This window comes from Auxenochlorella protothecoides (genome assembly GCF_000733215.1).
Source record: "Auxenochlorella protothecoides strain 0710 unplaced genomic scaffold scaffold99, whole genome shotgun sequence".
Taxonomy (NCBI): Eukaryota; Viridiplantae; Chlorophyta; class Trebouxiophyceae; order Chlorellales; family Chlorellaceae; genus Auxenochlorella; species Auxenochlorella protothecoides.
In genome coordinates, this window is record NW_011934403.1 from 1 (window position 1) to 18,699 (window position 18,699).

At 64.6% G+C, this 18,699-nt stretch overlaps 10 protein-coding genes across 10 annotated transcripts in view; 5 read left to right on the plus strand and 5 right to left on the minus strand.

Annotated features, from left to right (window-relative positions):
• Positions 1-1,170: 1,170 nt before the first annotated feature.
• On the plus strand, positions 1,171-3,499 carry F751_6932 (hypothetical protein; the record flags this gene model as incomplete). Its single annotated transcript, XM_011402876.1, has 4 exons — positions 1,171-1,272; positions 1,376-2,324; positions 2,572-2,805; positions 3,225-3,499. 4 exons carry the CDS (start codon positions 1,171-1,173, stop codon positions 3,497-3,499), a joined length of 1,560 nt encoding a protein of 519 aa, XP_011401178.1.
• Positions 3,500-3,980: 481 nt separating this feature from the next.
• On the plus strand, positions 3,981-4,950 carry F751_6933 (GDSL esterase/lipase; the record flags this gene model as incomplete). The annotated part of the gene is made up of 2 exons (XM_011402877.1): positions 3,981-4,234; positions 4,464-4,950. 2 exons carry the CDS (start codon positions 3,981-3,983, stop codon positions 4,948-4,950), a joined length of 741 nt encoding a protein of 246 aa, XP_011401179.1.
• A 552-nt stretch (positions 4,951-5,502) lies between these two features.
• F751_6934 (hypothetical protein) lies at positions 5,503-7,513 on the minus strand (the record flags this gene model as incomplete). The annotated part of the gene is made up of 7 exons (XM_011402878.1): positions 5,503-5,895; positions 6,094-6,162; positions 6,310-6,424; positions 6,648-6,750; positions 6,909-7,048; positions 7,152-7,314; positions 7,396-7,513. 7 exons carry the CDS (start codon positions 7,511-7,513, stop codon positions 5,503-5,505), a joined length of 1,101 nt encoding a protein of 366 aa, XP_011401180.1.
• Positions 7,514-7,954: 441 nt separating this feature from the next.
• On the plus strand, positions 7,955-9,745 carry F751_6935 (D-glycerate 3-kinase, chloroplastic; the record flags this gene model as incomplete). The annotated part of the gene is made up of 5 exons (XM_011402879.1): positions 7,955-8,010; positions 8,134-8,366; positions 8,662-8,980; positions 9,211-9,259; positions 9,581-9,745. The coding sequence occupies 5 exons, from the start codon at positions 7,955-7,957 to the stop codon at positions 9,743-9,745; spliced, it is 822 nt and encodes a 273-aa protein (XP_011401181.1).
• Positions 9,746-9,973: 228 nt separating this feature from the next.
• On the minus strand, positions 9,974-10,340 carry F751_6936 (Iron-sulfur assembly protein IscA, chloroplastic; the record flags this gene model as incomplete). Its single annotated transcript, XM_011402880.1, has 2 exons — positions 9,974-10,187; positions 10,303-10,340. 2 exons carry the CDS (start codon positions 10,338-10,340, stop codon positions 9,974-9,976), a joined length of 252 nt encoding a protein of 83 aa, XP_011401182.1.
• A 1,778-nt stretch (positions 10,341-12,118) lies between these two features.
• Positions 12,119-14,690, plus strand: F751_6937 (hypothetical protein; the record flags this gene model as incomplete). The annotated part of the gene is made up of 4 exons (XM_011402881.1): positions 12,119-12,195; positions 12,404-12,647; positions 12,864-12,911; positions 13,230-14,690. The coding sequence occupies 4 exons, from the start codon at positions 12,119-12,121 to the stop codon at positions 14,688-14,690; spliced, it is 1,830 nt and encodes a 609-aa protein (XP_011401183.1).
• Positions 14,691-15,044: 354 nt separating this feature from the next.
• F751_6938 (Proteasome subunit beta type-3) lies at positions 15,045-16,594 on the minus strand (the record flags this gene model as incomplete). The annotated part of the gene is made up of 6 exons (XM_011402882.1): positions 15,045-15,093; positions 15,232-15,326; positions 15,466-15,748; positions 15,954-16,107; positions 16,231-16,258; positions 16,553-16,594. 6 exons carry the CDS (start codon positions 16,592-16,594, stop codon positions 15,045-15,047), a joined length of 651 nt encoding a protein of 216 aa, XP_011401184.1.
• A 196-nt stretch (positions 16,595-16,790) lies between these two features.
• Positions 16,791-17,651, plus strand: F751_6939 (hypothetical protein; the record flags this gene model as incomplete). Its single annotated transcript, XM_011402883.1, has 4 exons — positions 16,791-16,943; positions 17,025-17,120; positions 17,212-17,373; positions 17,505-17,651. The coding sequence occupies 4 exons, from the start codon at positions 16,791-16,793 to the stop codon at positions 17,649-17,651; spliced, it is 558 nt and encodes a 185-aa protein (XP_011401185.1).
• F751_6940 (hypothetical protein) lies at positions 17,163-17,873 on the minus strand (the record flags this gene model as incomplete). Its single annotated transcript, XM_011402884.1, has 1 exon — positions 17,163-17,873. The coding sequence occupies one exon, from the start codon at positions 17,871-17,873 to the stop codon at positions 17,163-17,165; it is 711 nt and encodes a 236-aa protein (XP_011401186.1).
• Positions 17,874-18,013: 140 nt separating this feature from the next.
• Positions 18,014-18,699, minus strand: part of F751_6941 (F-box only protein 21) — a gene marked incomplete at both ends in the record, with an annotated part of 2,134 nt that continues 1,448 nt past the window's right edge. Inside the window, one exon of the mRNA XM_011402885.1 lies at positions 18,014-18,580. Within this exon, the coding sequence (XP_011401187.1) occupies positions 18,014-18,580 (567 nt within the window). The remainder of the gene's footprint in view (positions 18,581-18,699) is intronic.

Sequence of the window (18,699 nt, forward strand, 5' to 3'; positions counted from 1 at the left end):
AAGACGCCGCCCTCCAGCGTGCCTCCTCCCCCCACACCCTACGGCCCATCTCCATCTCCTTCCCCCAAGGCCAGCCCCAGCCTATCCCCCAAGGCCAGCCCCAGCCCCACCATCTCACCTTCAATCCTTGCACCTCCGCCCACCCCTTACACTCCATCTCCATCAGCTTCCCCCACCCCAAACCCCAGCCCTACAGTCTCTCCCTCCATTACTCCCCCTCCCTCGCCGTACAGGTCTACCATCAGTTCCCCTCCTCCTAGCTTTCCAACCAGCCCCTCCCCCTCTCCTTACAACGCCAAGACCCCCGGGAAACTTCAAGCTAGACGCTTCCACAGGCTTGCCCAGTGATAGCACTGGTGTGACTCCATGATGATCTAGTCTTCCTCTCCAACAAGCTTGCACATTCTTCTTGATTCTTGATCTGTTCAAATTTCTGCAGCTGATTCATAGATAGCGGCTGCATTTCTCCTCTGCTCGCGGCCAATTGTAATACACGCGTCACACCTTCGGTCACATAAGAGAAGTGAAGATATATCTGGTCTTGGGGTGGATTTCATATGGCAACAACTTGGGTAGTGGGTGTAAGTGTGCTTACCGCCTTAAACTGTCGCATCCTGTCATGAACAGACAACAAGACCCGAATGTTCGGATTTCCTAAGTTCGACAGAACGGCTCACCAGCGTCAAAAATACCTCAAAAATCGTTCCTAGTGCTTGGATCGTGGCTTGTGTACCTCCCCTTGACATCACTGCGGGTATTTGAACCTTTGACGCCCCAGCTGCCTGCTGTAACCGGAGTGGATCCGGAGGGCGCAAGGTCAGCTGCGCCAGAGGGACAAGGGGGGTCCGGAGTAGGAGTCGGAGCAGAGGGATGAGCTACCGAATAGGTTCCAGACCTGCCATAACTCTCCCCAGTGGCTTCTTGTAACTGAGACTGCGCGAAGGATTCCGTGCTCAATTGCCGGTGGTTTTCCAGATTCGACCAGGGGTTGCGGTCCATAGCTGCCGACATGGCACGTCTTCTGCTCTCGCTTCTGTGCGTCACTGTGCTCCTAACATCCTACCAGGTAATATGCAGCTTGTTTGACCAAATCCGGGAGTGTACCGAGTCAATCGATCGACCCAAGGGTTTCGGCAACCCGTTGTGTGAGGCGGCCCACGACCCCCCTCCATGCAGGTGTCTAGCGCTCCGGCCATATGCAACGCCAACGACCTCCGCAACTTCAACCCTAGCCTGAACAGTGGGGATGACTCCCCTGCCCTGAAGCGAGCGGTGCGCGTGACCTCCTGCCCTGTCCCGGATCCACAGACCCTGCCTGCTCCCCAGCTCCTGCCTGCTCCCCAGGTGCCACGCTTCCCTCTCCCCGCCATCGCAGGACGCCTCCCCCTCCACTACCTACATCTATGCCGACAAGTTTAACGCCGGGGCCAGCCTGAACATCAAGACCAGCGTCAGCCTGGGCAAGCCCCTGGTGACGGGCCGCTTCCTCAGCGTCAAGTTGGCGGCCGGGGCGGTGCTGACGCTGTCGGCCCAGCCCCGCTTCCCCCGCGGCCGCGTCATCTCTGGCGCGGGTCGGGTGGTCTTTTCTGGCCCCGGACCCTTCTGGATCCTCCCCGATTGGTGGATGGGCCCGTCCTCCAACACCGACGCCAGCGTGGCGCTGGCAGCCGCCCGCGCCGCCTGCGCCTCCACGCTCTGCCACATCATCGTCACAGGGCAGACCCGGTTGTCCTCCCCCCTCACCCTCACCCCCAGCCTCCTGATCTGGGGCTCCGCCCGCTCCTTCCTGACCGGTACCACCTCCGCCCCCTCCCCCGACGGCCTCATCCTCGCCCCCGGTACCTACGCCACCCCGCTCACCCTGCCCTACCTCACCGGCTTCAGCGGCAGCGCCCTCACCCTGCGCGGCGTACGCGGCCTGCGCGCTTACGTCCCCATGCTCAGCTCCAGCGCGGTGGGGCTGCAGCTGGCCACCAGCGCCGCCGCACCTGCCATCGTCGACAACCAGTTGGAGGCCTTCTTTGCCACCGGCCTGGGGCACGCCGTCTGGGTCAATGCTCGGGCGGGGGACACCATCTCTGCCACCTCCGTCTACTCCAACTTCCTCTTGCGGGCCAAGTCCGGCGCCTCCTCCGGCGTCTACTTCTCCGGTGGCGCTCCTGCCCTCTCCAACTTCAAGGTCAGCTTCTCCGCCATAGACCCCGCCAACACAGGCTCCACCTTTGCCCTCGTGCGCAGCGGCGTCGCCGCTGCGGTGTCCAACGTCGTGGCTGAGGTCACGGCCTGGGCCGGCGGGTTCACTGCGGGGGCGACCCTTGTGATCGGTGAGCCTGCTGCGTGGTGGTGGGCGGGAGGGGTGGGACGTGGTGGAGGATTGACTCGGTGAGGTGGGCTCAGAAGGGTGCCGGGCATCTTACCGAGTGGGGCCTGCGCCCCCAACAACAAACAGCTGGGGCAACCGCCCCCCTGGCTCCCATACCCCATGCCCAGCACCTGCTGCCCGTCCCTGGGTAATCACCCACCTCCAACCCATCACCCTTCCCAACCCCAAACACCCCCCCACCCTGGCAGGGGCCTTCAACAACCTGAACCTGGTCATGAAACTGTCGGGGCCCATCAGCAGCAAGGTGCTGGCCTTCACCGGCGCGGGCGCCAAGATCAACTGGGATGCCTCGTGGAACCGCGACAGCGCCAAGGCCCTGGTTGCCACGCGCACCAAGAACCCGCCCATCGGCGACATGATCAGCACCAACTTTGCGGTGGTCAAGCTCCCCGCCGCCCTCATCACCGGGACCTGGCCCAAAGGTGGGACCAGCGGCTTTGTTTTGTTTGTCCCTGAGGGGGGAAGGGGTTGGACGGGCCGAGGCTGCGGTCTGGAGTGTCCACGTGGGCAGCCGACCAGGACGGACCGTCCCAAGGCGACCAGCGCACATCACTCTGAGGCGTCCTGGAGCCACGCATGTCTCGGCCGCCGGCTGGTTGGGCTCCTGAAAGGCCGGGCCACACTTTCTGGGGGCAGGCACTTGCTGGGACCCCCACCCACCCACCAGGGGGAATCGCTGCTGCCCACCACTTTTCATCCCTTCACTCTGCCAAGTCACTGGTGCATTGTCCACAGACTGTGCAAGCTGGCCCCTGCATTCCAGGATCTGCTGTGCCCCATCGCATTCTGATTGCATGAAGACCTCACCCACTCTCCCACACACTCCTCGTCCCTGGAACAGGCACCACCCGGACCTTCTACATTAACCACCTGATGGCCAACGGCGGCATGAAGCGCATCCTGATGGGACCCGGCCGCCTGCAGCCCGCCGCCAGCTTCATCGTCAACCCCGGCCTCGTGGTGGCTGGGGTCCAGGACTTGGGGTCCTACAACCTGGCCGTCACGCTGAAGAACACCCTGGGCCGTTCCATCACCAAGGCCGACGTGACGCTGCCAACTGGCAAGACGTACGATCTGTACTTCAACCTCATGGTCGGGGTCGGGGGCATCGCCTGACATCAGGAGCGCCAGGCGCGCGAAACACCGATCCAGGGATTCCCTCCCGCTGACCGAACAGGCAACGGGCGTGATGGGAGGGGACATCCCCCCCCCCCTGTAGACTTTTCCCAGGCAGATGCGAATGATGTATATTATGCTCTTATGTGCTAGTACGATTGTATGTGCCATGCTGTGCAGCGACGATATCCCAGGCTGGATGAGCAAGGAGTATGGAGGCAAGGGAAAAAGGAGGGAACCGTGAGGGGTGCTGCAAAACATGCAGTCCTACGGAAACGTGTTCACCGCTCCGTCAGTACCCCGGACACCGGCCAGAGATACCCCTCGATCTGCCGGTGTCGAGGGTGATTGACGCTGGCATGCACGGCAATGAAGCCACAATTCCCCACTGGGAGATTGTTAAACATCCGATCCGGCCGGGGAGCTTCCAAGCGGGAAGGGAACCTGCCGTACTGCCTTGCCCTTCCGCGAGCCCTGCACCATGCGGCCCGTCTGGGTCTTGCTTGGGGACAGTCTGACCCAGCGTAGCTTCGAGCCCTCGGGGTGGGGTGCGAGTCTCGTGAATGCCTACTCCCGGTCCATCGACGTGCAGTGCCGGGGTTACAGCGGGTACAACTCCCGCTGGGTGCTGGGGTTGCTCCCCACCATTCTCCCCTTGGACAAGCCAGGCCCCCCACCCCAGCTCCTCATCCTCTGCCTGGGCGCCAACGACGCCTGCCTGCCCGATCGCTCATCGTGAGTGGGGCGCGGGCTTGCAATAGAGGTTTGGTGGCCATCAGTCGGGCTTGACCCTTGTGGCCTTTCCTCCCCACTGCACCTTTGGGCCTTGCGCCTGGCCTAGGCCCCACGTGCCCGGCCAACGGCCTGCCGCACCTGTGCAAGGGTTGCAGCCCCCTCTCCACGCCAGCCTCAGCCCTGCTCCTGAGACTCCCTCTCCTGGCCTCCCCACCCCATCACACGCCAGGGCCAAGCAGCACGTGCCGCTGGAGGAGTTCAAAGCCAACCTGGCCGCCATCGTGCAGCACGCCCGCAGGCTGGGCGTGGCCAACATCCTGGTGCTGACGCCGGGCCCCGTCCACGAACCCACCCGCCTGACGCACGCCCTGCAGACCCGGGGTCTGGCCCTGGAAAGCGCGGAGCGGACTGCCGCAGTCTCGGGCGCCTACGCTGCGGCGGCCGCGGAGGTCGCCCACTCCCTCTCCCTGCCCAGCATAAACCTGTGGACCGGGTTCAGCCAGCGGCCGGGGTGGGAGACAGAGCTGCTGTGCGACGGCCTGCACTTCTCGTCGGCCGGCCAGACGCTGGTGGGGGACTGGGTGCGGGAGGCCATCGCCGCCCACTTCCCCACGCTGACGCCGCAGGCGCTGCCCTGGGAGGGGCCAGACCACACAGACATCGACGGCGAGCGCTGGGAGGCCTGCCTGGCCAGCGGCGGAGGCAAGCACCCTTGAGGAAAGATATGGGGAAGGGGGTGCCTCTTAAAGAGGGGGGCCCCCCCCTTGATCACCCAATGAAGCCTTGGCATGCCCCCTGACCCCTGCCATGCTGCGCACGATGTCATGCACTGGATGATGCGGATAAAAGAGTCGTGCGTTGACACGGCCAGTGCTGCAGTGTGCGAAGCGCGCTGGGGATGCCTGGGTCAAACTAGAGTGCAAGGCATGCAATGACAAGGAGCACAGTGGTCTGGTGGGGGCCGAGGTTTTCAGTGTGCCCACCGGCGCACGGGGCCGCATGCGCTGCAATCAAGGCGGGTTCAGCATCGTTGCAGGGGCCTTCAGCGGAGAGAAGTGCAGGTTTGCGAGGGTAGTCATTCAAGTTTTGAAAAGGCCAGCAGCACGAAGGGGTGGCCTGCAGCATGAAGGGGTGGCCTGCAGCATGAAGGGGTGGCCTGCAGCATGAAGGGGTGCAGGCCACGCATGGTGTCATTTTGGGAACTTGTACCATGCCATGAGACCGGAACTGGGTGGCCTGGCCAGGGGAGCCTAGGGGCCGGGGCGCGCTCAGGAGGAGCCTGTGACGACCGGGTGGTACTGCCCGTCCTGCCAGCGGTACCACGCGCCGCTTTCCACGTCCCCGTACAACTGGGTCGCGGGGTCAAAGGTGCAGCCCAGGGAGTGGTTCACCCACTGCCCGGATCCGGGGTCTAATTGGAACCCGTCCAGCGGGTCGCTTCCCACGCCGGAGGGAACTGGGCTGGGTGCAGGGCCTTCCTCCTTGGGCTCCGGCGAGGAAGGGGAGGGCTGGGCCTGCGCCAGCGGGGAAGGGAGGAGCCGTGGCCCCTTCGAGTCGCCCTCGCCCGCCGCGCGGGCCTCCGCATCGGCGGGGGACAGAGGCCGCTCCGACACCGGGGTCTCGGCCCGCCCCTCCCCGCCCTCCTCGCCATATATGTTCAGCTCCGCGTCAGCAGGCGGGGGCGGGTTGTGGAATGTAGCCGCCCCTGCATCGCCGTTTGAGGCCCCCCGGCCAGCCATGAGCGTGAGGCTTGGCCCGGGCGTGGCCGTCAGACCGCCCGCTGCGGCCGGGCCCAGCGCCGCGGCACCCCCGGCCGCAATCTGCTCCCTCGTCTTGCTGTACAGCCCAAAGTCTCCCACGCTGCGCATGAGCTGCGCCGCCGCATCCGTGAGCTCCTCGAAGGCTGCCGCCGCGGCCGGGAGCATGGACTGTTCGTGATGGTTTTTTGGGGGGGGGTCTTTGATGCTGTTACCCAGGCGCCTGAATTCTGACATGACTACCAGCCTGCAGGTCACAGGAGACCGTCAGCGAGGCACAGGCAAACCCCTCCTCAGTCCTCCCACACCGCGACCCACCGCTCGCCGAAGCGGGGCAGCCGCAGCACCGCCGCCCGTCGCCACCTCCCGCTCCCTGGCGATGCGGCGGAGCGCGCTCAGCACGGTCTCGCCCTCACGCAGGGCGTGCACGATGCTGTGGCAAGAGGAAGAGGGGAGCATGGGCTGAGTGAACATGGGGGAGCGGAGGAAAGCTTTGTCTGAAAAATGAAAATCCTTTCCACTCCCGGCAACGCAGCGACGACCAAAGCAGCCCAGCGTGAGCCAAGTGTTGCTGGGAGGATCGTCAGTCCTTGCTGCCACTCCTTGCCTCTGCCCATATCCACCCTCTCCATCGAAGCACAGCTTGCAGCACCCACGTTTTCCTCAGCAATGCAGGATCGCCGCCCTTGTCTGCGCCCATCTCAATCTCAGCCTCCTCAGCTGACTCGCTGTCGTCCTCATCCTCCATGGACTCGGTGACTGTGGGTGTGGGAGAGAAAGGAGTAACAACTATTGGATGTGCCGATTGCATCATCTCGCAGCAGCGACATATCCGGGACCCCCAGGATGCACGGGGCCCCTTGGCAGGGCAGGCCGAGTAGCTACTCGATAGCTTCATGCAGATACCTGCTCCTGACCTGGGAGTGCATCGGCCCACGCGTCAGGGACGTCCCTCCGAGATGCGTACTCGACATAGTCCCCTGTTTCGGCGTCAAAGTAACCCAGCTCCCTCTCTCGCTTCATGTGGAAAGGCTCCAACCGGGCCGAATGCTCAAGCCTGCAGGGTTTAGGGCCCGTGGTTGGCATCTAGATTGCTGTGCTCATGTCAACTTGGGGCACATGACCTCCTGTCATTGCAAGGCATGAGGAGCAAACACCACCTGCTGGAGACAGGGATGTCATCATACTCGGCCTCTGCGGCAAGCTCGTCCCCTTCCATGCCCTCCTCAAAGCTCATCATCAGGGCATCCCTGCGCCGCTTTGCACGATCAGATGCCGCCCTCGCGGGATCCACGGTGGTCAGGTGCACCGCATCGATGCCACCTGTGGGCTCATGCATGAAAAGGCGTCTTTGCCTGTGAGTCTGCAGGCAGGGGTGTCACGAGAGCAAAGGCAGCAGCTCACCCTCTAGATCCTGCAGATCCGTCGACTCAGCCGCAGGAAACAAAGCAGGTTCGAACTCCCGAATCTGAGGTTGGTCTGAGAAGCGCACTCGCTTGCGACTCTTGGCTGGACTCGACATCCTCAGAGTCACCAGCAAGGTACCAAATCAAACCTCTTCCCTTAGGGCCAGACTGGGCATGAACGAGGCATGTAAATTTCCATTATGTTTGATGGAGTTGAAGGGGAAGCCATCATGTTTTCAGGACGACGTGTGAGAGAAAAGCACTTCCAGGAAACCCTTTCCCTCACTAGGCATTCCGACACTGAGCTGCCCCGTGGACCCCCGCCATGACGATCGATCAGTACTCAGCCAGTACTGGATCATGCCGTTCTTTGGCTCTGATCCAGACCTGTCTCTTATATAACAGTTCACCCATGCATGTGAGCATTGCTGCGAGACCTGGTCACTGTTTCATCCAGCCTTATCGTGCTGCCGCTCCGGTCGGACGCTGCTACGCTCTGCCTGCCATGGCCCATGCAGGGGGAAGCAGGCTATCCCCTCCTGCCCCAAGCCCTCTGGATGGGGTGGCCAAATTCATGCTCGCACACCTGGGGCATGGAGGATCTTGGGACACAGTGCCTCCCGAAGCAAGGTACCCCCAGGGCCATGCTGCCTGGCAGGGTGTGCCCTGCTCCACTGCAGGTGCACCACCTCCTTTTACGAACGACCCATCCTTGATCTTACTCCCGCCACCACAGGGCCAGGGTGTCCCACTACTACCTCCCGGTGTATGCCTGGATCCAGGACCAGCTCAAGCAGCACAGGGACGCAGGGGAGAGGGGCCCACTGGTCGTGGGCATCTCTGCTCCCCAGGGCTGCGGCAAGTCTACGCTCTGCGAGGAGCTACACGCTGCCTTTGAGGAGCAGGGACTGAAGGCCGTGGGTGTCTCCATCGACGACTTTTACCTCACCCACACCGAGCTGCAGAGAGGTAAGGGTCGAGGGGCTGGGGAGGAGGGGGGCCTTTTGACGCTGGGGACATGTAACAGTTGGAGCGGCCTCATGGGGGGTTTAGAAACCTGGCTCGCCACTCTGCAACTGCACCGGGAGTCGTCAGAGCCATTGAGTGCCAAATGGCTCGGTGACTGCGACACCGGCTGGCAAGATGCCTGCCCCTTGGCTTACCGCCGCCTGCTGCCCCACCGGTCACACCCTGCACTCCTACTCTCTACTTGTACAACACCTGGGGCCACTGCAACACCCCTCACTCCTTACGTCCCCTGCAGTGAGCGGCGAGCACCCGGGCAACAGGCTGCTGGAGAAGCGAGGCAATGCGCTGACGCATGACCTGGAGCTGGGGACCGCCACGCTGCGTGCGCTGAGCTCTGCTGCTGGAAGCGATGCTCGGACGCGCGTGCCGCGCTACGACAAGTCCGCGCACGCCGGGCGCGGCGACCGCTTCCCCGAGGACCAGTGGGCGGCGGTAGAGGGCCCGGTCGACCTGGTCCTCTTCGAAGGCTGGATGCTGGGGTTTCAGGCCACCGATGAGGAGGCTGCGGCTGCGATAGACCCAGACCTCGTGCCCATCAATCGCGCCCTGCGCAGGTGGAGGACTTTTTTTCGGGGGGGGGGCGGATGGGCGATAGGGCATGGCCACAGGGGATGCGGGGAGTTGAACGGCACACATTCTCGTGCGGCCGCCCAGTGACTGCTGTTGGACTGCACAACTTAACCTGCAGAAGTCGGGATACTGCAGCTGCTACAGTCATGGAGCCCAGGGTGTGATCAATGCACCCCTGGAGTGTTGGCAGACCTTTTCACCTCGCCATGAACAGGTACAAGGATGCATGGGATATGTATGTGCACTCCTGGATCGTCATCCAGGTGGCAGATGCTGGGTACGCCGCCGCCTGGCGTTTGGAAGCTGAGCAGAAGCAGCGCCGGTCCGGTAAACCCGCCATGACCGATGCGCAGGCGAGGGCAATGCTTGGTTCTCGTTGGGGGGGAAAGGAATGAGGGTTGCTGGGATGGGGAAAGCGCTGGCACGTCTGAGTTGCCATGGGGCGTAGGGGCTGCAGCACATGCGCCTTGCTCCCCTCAGATGGGACCTGCGCCTTGTCCACAGCCCACGCCCGCAAGCCTTTGTCTGAAAAGGTTCTCACACACTTCCTCATCCCAAAGACCCCCCCCACTTTCGTCCATCAGGTGGCCGACTTTGTGAGCTGTTACATGCCGGCCTACCGTCTGTACCTGCCCAGCCTGTACAAGGACGGCCCCACCACAGCAAGAAAGGGCCACACACTGGTGGTTGAGATTGACCAGTCCCGCGTCCCCATCACCGACCTCTCCGGCCTCCTGCCGGATGCCTGATCTGGGCATGCCCGACTGTGTAACTATGTCCCCACCCCTGCTTTCCAGCCTGGCAAGCCTGTTGTGCTGGCATAATCCCACACCCCTCAGGCGGTCGTTGGGGCTCCATGACGGTCCCATTTATTGTTGTACGCCCATTACAGCCAGGCCTGGGGTTTTAAATGATACAGGACGTCCACCCGTCAGGGCAGCATGGGAAATGGGGTACGCATCACAGCACTGCCACGGTCAGGCTCCAAAGGACTTGCCGCAGCCACAGGAGCTCTCAGCATTGGGGTTGTTGAACTTGAACCCGCCGCCTATGAGCTCATCTGAGTAGTCCAGGGACATGCCAAAGAGGTACAGGAGCGATTTTGAGTCGCAGACAAGCTTGAAACCCTCTTCATACTCCATGACAGCATCGCTGGGCAGCACCTTGTCCTCGTCCTCGAAGTCCATGAAGCTGGGAGGGTCGAGGAACGAGGAAATCGTGATGTGCTCCTGGCAGTAATGTACAGGTACGCATGCACTGCACCTGCACCTAGCAAGATAGAGGCCATCCCAGCACGGTCTCCCACCTACGGAAGCACTTTGCGATGAACAATGCTCCTTCCATGGCATGTCAGACACCTGAGCTCACCAAAGCACCAGGCTCCCCTCTCACTGGGCTTACTATGTCATGCCGGAGCAGCCCCCCGACCGCACGCCCATGCGCAGGATCACCGACTGTCTGCCCTTGTCGGCCCGCAGTCGTTGTAAGTGAGACAGAGCTTTGTCGGTCAGCTTGATTGCTGGAGGCGGGGGGGCTGCCTTAACTGTTGGGGCTGCGAAGATTGGGGGAGGTCGGGGAACCCTGTGAGCCTAACTCTCGTCAGCAGTGGGGGGCGCTGTCAACGCCTCGGAGACCTCCGTCACTCACCCACTCCCGCTGTTCCCCTGGGCTGGAGACGTGCATTCGTGCGTGACGGCCGGTCTGGACGTCTAGCTGTGCAGGTCAGCGACGTCCGGGTGCTTGCCGGGGACACGAATGGCCTGGAGAGGCGGACAGACTGCAACATGCTTCGAAGGCGGCGGTGTTGTCTAGATGATGAGGTACGATACAACAATAGCTATCAAGGGAAGGACTTTTGTGCCTGGTCTCACCCACGCACGCCCAAGGGATGGGCGAATCCGTCGCTTCCCTCCGCGATTTTCCACCGGACAGATTCTCAGGCACAGATTTCCATGTAGTGGGCCACCTGCTCGTCAAGTGCAGACGCCTGAGAACACGTGTTCCTTACACACAAGCAAGCCACTAGAGGCACATTAATTGCCAGCATGGATGTGCATGCTTCGGTGCCCATGGAAACGTGCCATTCTGGTGTCGGGTCGAGGGTAAGGACGTCAACCCTGCTGCCAGAGATCGAATGGGAAGGGTGGGACACTGCAGGGTTAGGGTGCAGGTCGAGAGTCTCGGACTGCCGTGTGCAGTCCAGAGTTGGTCGGATGTGGGATTGCCATGCGCGCGGCGGGTTGCGTGGCAAAGCCCTGGGAATGACGCTGAGATGGCAGGCGCCAGCATTCCCACGGCTCCACACCAGGTGCAGCCTCCAGGAGCCTGCCGCGATGCAACGGCCGGCAGAGGAGGCAAGGGGGTGTCACGCCGCGCTGTGGATGGCAGCGTTCGGGGAGTGGGAGGGTTGCCGACCCCCGCTCCCGGTAGCAGACTAGCAGCAGCAGAGGGTGGGGAGTGGGCCCAGCCCCAAGGAAGGGCAGCTCGGCAGATGAGCCGCGGCCACGAGAAGGTTTGGGGAGCGCAGGTGCGGCGAGCTGCGCCACGTCGGCGCAGCGGCGCGGTCAGAGGTAGACGGCAGATGGGCGGCGCCCGCCTCACGCCACCAGATGCCAGCGTCGAGAAGGTAATGGGGTGCTGGACCGATCGGTGGGGGGGAACGCCCAGGTGGGGACAGGGTGGGGGTGCACAGGTGGACAATTCGACGCGTGGGTTCCAGGGGCGGGCGGGGTCGGCCGTCTGCCCCCGGCAGCCGCCCCAGGCCCCCACACGCAGGACAGGGGGGGGGTTGAGGGGGGAAAGCGTATGGGGGGGGATGGACACAGCCCGGAACACAGCGGGCAGCCGGCGTGGCCGGGTACAAGGGGCAAGAAAGGGGGAGCTGTCGGTCGCACGATGCCCCCGGCGGGGTGTACAAGCCATGCGCGGGCGCCGGGGACGCCCGCCCTGCGCCGTCGTGGCAGGCGGCGGCGGCCGCGGCGCACGCGGGCGCCACGCTGCCGCGCCTGGCCGAGCTGGACGCGGGCGCGGCGGCGCTGCTGAGCGCGGTCGCGCGCGCGCGGCACGTGCTGGCCGCGGAGGCCGTAGCCCAGCTGCAGAGCATCGCGGTGCAGCAGGGGCGCATGCGGGACCTGGGCAACCGCCTGGCGCTCTACCGCGAGGCCGCGGAGCGGCAGGCGGGGCCGGGCGACGCGCCTGGGTCAACTGCGCCGTGTCCCCGCCGCCTACAAGCAGTGCCTGGCCGAGTGCCTGCGCAGGTGCGCGAGGGAGGGTGGTTGACGTGTGTTCCTGTGTGTGTCTTGGGGGATTGGGGTAATGGAGGGCCTCTCGCACGTCCAGGGAGGTCGAGGCATGCCCCAGCTCCCCACCAGACCCTTTCCCCCCCCCCACACACACCCCATCGCCAGGCGCACCTTCATCGAGCGGTACGGGCAGTATGCGGCCACGCTGGCGGAGAAGGTGGGCACCTTCCGCGAGAAGGAGGCCGCCACGCGCGACCGCTTCCGCTCGCACATCGAGTGCTTCGTCCCAGGCGCGCTGCTGGAAGCCATGGGCCTGGTCGCGCCGCCGCCGCACTGCCAGATCCACGTGCCGGGCGACGCCGACGGCGCCGTGCTGGCCGTCGGCGTGGAGGACGTGTATGCTTTCCAGGTATGTGCGCCGGTGGGAGTCAGGAAGGGGGAGGATGTGCGGGTCGTGAGTGGGGTCCTGGGTGCCAGGGGGGTGGGAACGGTGTGGTGCCGAGGTGCCGCCGTGTGCAAGCAGTGTTGCCCCTGCCCTTCGTCTACCAGCATGTCCGGGGCAAACCAGGCAGGTGCATCTCGTTCCACTCCCCCCCCCCCCTCCCTCTCTGGACCCCTCACACAGCTGCCCTGGGACGCGTCGGCCATGCTGCTGAGCAGCGGCGCCCGGTCCGTGCCGGGCGGGGAGGGATCGCAGGGCGGGGACGCGGGCGCGCAGCCGGGGACCCCGGCGCGCGGCACCGACGGCGCGCCCTGTCAGGCCGCCGACCCGCTGCAGGCCCTAACCCTGGAGAACGCGCGCCTGCGCGCGGACCTGGCGGTCCAAGTGGCCCTGCTGGGCATGCAGGCCGCCGCGCCGGCGGCGGCGGCGGGGCGCGGCGAGGCGCCGGACGCGGGCGGCGATGCGCCCGACCCCGGCGCGTCCCCGAGCGTCTCGGGCGCCGCGACCTCGGCGGCCCCGGCGCCGCCGTTCGGCGCGCGCTGGCGCCAGGCCCTGGCCGCCAAGGACGAGGTGGCGGGCGCGCTGGCGGCGCAGCTGCAGGCCGCGCGCGCCACGCTGGCCGCCTACGAGGCGCGCATCGGCGAGCTGGAGGCCGCGCTGGGGGCGCAGCGTGGGGTGGAAAGCGCGGCCGGCGCGCAGAGCGGCACGCCGGCCCTGGGCTTGGGGGAGGGCGCGATGCTTGGGCAGGAAGGGGACCGCCGGGGGGCCGACGCCGCGGGCGGCGGCGACGGCCAGCCCGGCGCGGCCACGCCCTTTGCGGCGGCGGGGGCGCAGGCGGGCGCGGCCGACGCGGCGCGGCTTGCAGCAGGCCGGCCGGCTCCGGTTCGCCGCCCACACGGCGCGCCGGGCTCGGGCGTGCCCGCGGCGGCGAGCCAGGCGGCGTCCGCCTCATTCACGCCCTCGGGGGCGCTCGACGCGGGGTCGGGTCCCGCCGCCGGCGTGTCGCTGGGCGCGCTGTCCTCTTCGCCGGCCTTTCTTTCTGCGTGTGCGGCAGGGCCGACGGCAGGAGAGGGGTGGCAGGAGCCGGGCCTGCTCGAGAGCCCCGCGCAGCGTGTCGACGGGCACGATGCCGACCTGGCACAAGAAGGCGCGGATCATTCAGAGCCCAGGACCCTTGTTGCGGCGGGGGACGCGGCGTTGGCGGCGGCCAAGTCGCCGCCGGTGATCCTGGAAGGGCGGGACGAAGCGTCCTCTGGAGGCAGCGAAGCGCTGCCGGCAGTGGTGGAGGATGCTCGGCCGGCAGGCGACGGGGCAGTCATGCTCGCGCCTGGCAACGACAGCGAGCTCGGTGAGGGGGGGCTGGATGCTGGCGTGTCTGAGGAGGCTGCGTCGGAGGAGGCCGCGCCTGAGGGAGTTACGCCTGAGGGGGCCGCGCCAGATCTGGGCGACCAGGACGCTGAGTCTGAGCCTGCCAATGACGCCCCATCTGAGAACGTCCCCGAGACCGCCGTGGCGGCTGTCGAGGAAATTCCCATCAGCCCTATCGAGGCCAACCTGAAGGATGCTGCCACAGACGTCCCTGCCACTGCCCCTCCTGCCGAGACTGCAGAGGATGCCCCTGAGGCAGTGGGCGAGTACGCACAGCTCGAGCCCAGCGGCACCGTCCCACTCAAGGCTACCCCGCAGCCCGCTTCCGAGCAGGAGCGTGAGCAAAGCGCAGTGCCTGCGACTGAGGCCGCCGTGGCTTCATCAGAGGCCGCCTTGGAACCCTCGCTCGCTCCCACTGTGACGCTCGAGGCCGACAGTACCTCAGCCGAGGCTCGCGAGGGGCCCGCCCTTTCAGCAGCAGATGCTGGGGATGTCCCTGTGCCCATGGCCCCCGCCAGAGAGCAGCCAGCGATGGAGCCGGTGCATGATGAGTTCAGCGACGTGGAAGGCATCGAGGCAGCGACATCGAGCGAAGAGGATGAGCAGGCTGCGGCGCGGGACGGAGCTGGCAGCGTCGCATGACGGGCTCGGTTCCCATCATGCAAGCCGTGTGTGAGGTCCCTGCCCCTCCCTCTGCGCACCAGTGTGTTGTACCACCCCCACCCCCTTGTACCCTCGAGTCTGTATGCTGCTGAATCGTGCCGGTCTGCAGACCCCGGCCTGGCGCCTCAGTTGGGAGGTGTCCAGGGAAGGGCGTGCAAGCGCCTCCTCTCCAGGCACCCCACCCTGTGTGTGGCTGCCTTGCCCCACTCCCACCAAGGCTTTGTACCAATGTGTGTTTTTAGGTGACGCCCACAGCCTTCTTGTTGGGTGAACGCTGGAATTCAGGGCGGGGGACTCCAGCCAGGGAGGCAAGACGGGCGGCGCACGCACGCTCTACACCGTCCGCTCTTTGAGCTGCCGGGCGATGATCTGGTCCTTCGTGCTGAGGGGGTTTGGAATGATGGAAGGGGAATGGTGGGATTCTGAACTGGATAAAGTGTCAGCAGAGAGCAGGAGGGCACTCTCAGTCACTCTTACCTCCCACACCAAGTGCCCTGGACGCAAGCAGCCAGCAACTCACATGACATACACCACTGCGCCCCAGCCGGCAAGGCAGTCCCGGCCCTGGCCCGACAGCAGGGCCTCGGCGGTGACCTCGAACAGCTCCTCTGGACCCTGCGACGTTTCAGAAGGACGGACGTTGGGGGCATGGGCACTTGGGGCAGACACAGCTAGTCATCTTGTACCCCACCAACAGGTGGCAGCACAGCGAAGCCCTGGGTCCTTGCCCTGGCGGATCCCACCGACAGCTCACCATGTCTGGCCGCCAGAGGGACTCGCAGATGCCCAGCAGGGCGTCAGACGCCGTCCCTGCGATCATGAAGTCCTTGGCCGTCTCAATGGCCCCAATGGAGTCCATGCCGCACAGGTAGGGCGTGCCGTCCGGCTCCAGCCCCGCGATGACCGGCTGGCAGAAGTAGGGGCCGAAGCGCTTCTCGTAGAGCGTGGCGGAGACCAGCTGCGCAAAGGCAGAGGGCTTGATGTCCCGCTCCTCCCGCAACTTGTACAGGGTGTGCTTGAACTTAAAGCGCTGTGATCTGGGATACGGGCGAGGGGGCGGGGGGAAATTGTTTGAGGCACAGAATGTAACAGCGGGATTGGGCGGCTCACTCATACCCCCCTCGTCCAGCTCTTTCAAACAACACGATATCTACTATCAGCCTCCAGAGCACTCTCAAAAAGAGTACGCGCTGATTCTACTTGAGTCATACTGCCCCTAGAACAAGGCAGCCTCAAACTCACAGTGTTTCAGCGTCGCTTGCCAGCCCGGAGAGTCCCAGGAAGAGCTGATCATGAATCTTGTACACCTTCTTGTGGTCGGTCGCCAGCGTTTGTAGCTGGACACCAAATCTGAGATCGCTGGCTATGGCCACACACTCCTTGCCGGCCATGGCAACTGGTGGAAGGAGGTGGTGGAAGGAGGGGGGGTTAAAACACCACATCCAAGCATGTTTGGGGAAGCAACCATCCCAGCCCTGATTGCTAGAGAGACATCCGCCCCTTCCTCTAGCCTACTCACTGATTGCACTGCCATTGTACTCAAAGATCTGCGAGGCGAGGAGGGGGGGAGAGATGGTCGACTTGCGTTGCGATCACCGAGACGGGCGATCACGGGAAGGGGGCCACGCCCTCGACTTACCGACATGATTCCAGGGTTCCTGGCTTATTGATCAGATGTTTCCAGCCAAATCTGGTCAATTCGCCTCAGGATCTGGGACAGCAATGCTGCTGTGCTCCAGGTGAAGTGACGAGGTTCTCACACTTGCTTTGATTGTCCAGTAGCTCCTCCTCTTGTTAAAGGCTGAACACGAACTGATACCGAAGGTGCAAGACCAGCTCACTACTCTTGGTTGCAGGGTGAGGTGGTCCGGAGTGACGACCATTGCATCTGGTGCCTGGAACCCGGTATGAGCCCAGGCGCAGGCGCGCCCGTCGGAGTGCATGTCTCGGGGAGTTGGCGTGTATCATGGCAGTGAAGCAACCATGTCGGTCAAAACGTGATTGAGCATGACAATTTAGTGATTTTTCTTGCAAAAGGAAGCACTAGTGGGCGATTCGGTTTGCCCGGCTGCTGTCGCAATGGCGGCAGAGGTCCCCGTGCCTCCACAGTACATTCCGCAGCCCGTGACAGACTTTCGCGGGTTCCCGGATGGTCCCCGAGGCTTTAAAGTCGGAGTGACGAAGAAGGGCGTGCTAGGCCAGAAGAGGAGGCTGGAGGAGTACGAAGAACAGGTGCATGCTCACCCGGGTCGCGACCCGCCTACAATGTGTTTGGCGTCCGCAGCATCCAGACGCACTCATATCGGCTTGCAGGTGGAGAAGGAGCAGGAGGAGCAGGCCATGGCGGGCGAGGTGCAGCCATTCGGACCCAGGAAAAAAGTGAAGCACAACACCCATGGCCTGGCCAAGGTGTGTGCTGGGCCTCGAGTTGAGTTTCAAGGGCTCCGGGTCCTACAAACTCCTCCAGATGACCAAGCACTCAACCAACCTTGGCCTGCAGGTGTCTGGGCGTAGCTGGAAGCAGGCAGGCGAGCGTGCAGGCACACTCCGCAACCCCAAACTGTCCACCAGCTGGGATGAGAAAATGAGGATAAAAGCGGAGAAGGCTTCCTTTTTGGAACAGAAGCGGGAGTCGCAGGCCGCTTGGAAGGCGAAGAAGGGGGTGAGTCCCTGGGTCCTGGGGTGGGTGGCCCCTTGAGGTTGCTTGGCCTGCAGCATGGACTCGTCGGTCTGGCCAGTGGTCACACATCTAAGAGCCCTCTCACCCCCCCCAACCCTCCCCGCCCTCGCCAGATGCTCAAGTCCCAGCGCGAGGAGGTGCTGCGCAAGAAGGAGGAGAACCGCAAGAAGAGCGAGGTGACGGTGCGGGTGTCCAGCGCCACGGCCAAGAAGATGCAGAAGAGCAAGAAGGCGCGGAAGGCGCTGAGGACCGGGGAGTAGGGCCTCGCGCGGACGGTAGCCGTGCCGGGGCGCCGCCGAATTTGACACATCCTGTACCAAAACTGCTCCGCCCCCTCCTGGGCCATTCTCCTTCTGTACGTGTACACGTTTGCCCACACAAGCAGAGGGGCGGGGCAGAAACGGGACTGGGTGTCGTGCACGCATCTGCATGCTGAGTCTGAGGGCTGGTGAGGCATCATGCGCCAGCAGAGGGTTGGGCATGGCTGCCTCTGAAGGTGGCCAAGGGATACGAAGGGTGATATGACGATCAAGCAGATGCAGTCAACCGTGGGACGAACCGCGGCCCAACACCGGTGCTGGCGATGGCCGGCGTCATCAGGCCTAGGCCCCCCCAGCCAGTGTCAGGGGCCTGGCGTCCGCTGTGTCCCCGCCGGCCCCGCCTCCCACTCCTCGTGGGCCAGCAGGTTGGAGTCTGCCCCCACGGGCTGCGGCGTCAGCGCCCGGTAGTCGTCTGGGTACTCGAACTGGAGCTTGCGGGAGGGGATGTAGCGCCCCGTCCCCGCATCATGCCCGTCAAAGTAGTTGTCCAGGGCTCGGTGCATGACGCGGGCCCCCGCCAGCGGGACCACGTTGTCCTGCGCCACGTACTTGCTGACGCGCACACCGCCAAAGAGGCGCACGCAGTCGCCCTCGTCGGGCAGCACATGGTAGAAGGGCTGGCGCGGGCGCACCCCCATGGCTGCCGCCCACTCCGCGTCGCGCTCGCACTCGCGATCCCACCCGAAGACGACGCCGCGGTAGCCGTGCTGCGCGTGCGCGAAGACCGTGCCCAGCGCCCAGGCCACGCCGGAGCGGTCGGCGCGGTCGCCGCGCAGGGCGCGCATGCGCGCAATGGCGCCGCCGTAGTCGTCGTGCAGGAGGCGCAGCGCGTCCAGAGCGCGGTCCACGGCCTCGCCTGCCTCCTCTGGCTGGGGGTTGTTAGTTTTGACATGGTGGGGGGGGGGAGGGGGGGGGGGTGGTAAGGGGCGTGAGGTGGGGTTGCCTGCGCGCAGGCGCAGGTGTGTGTGGTGGGGGTGGGGGGGGGGGG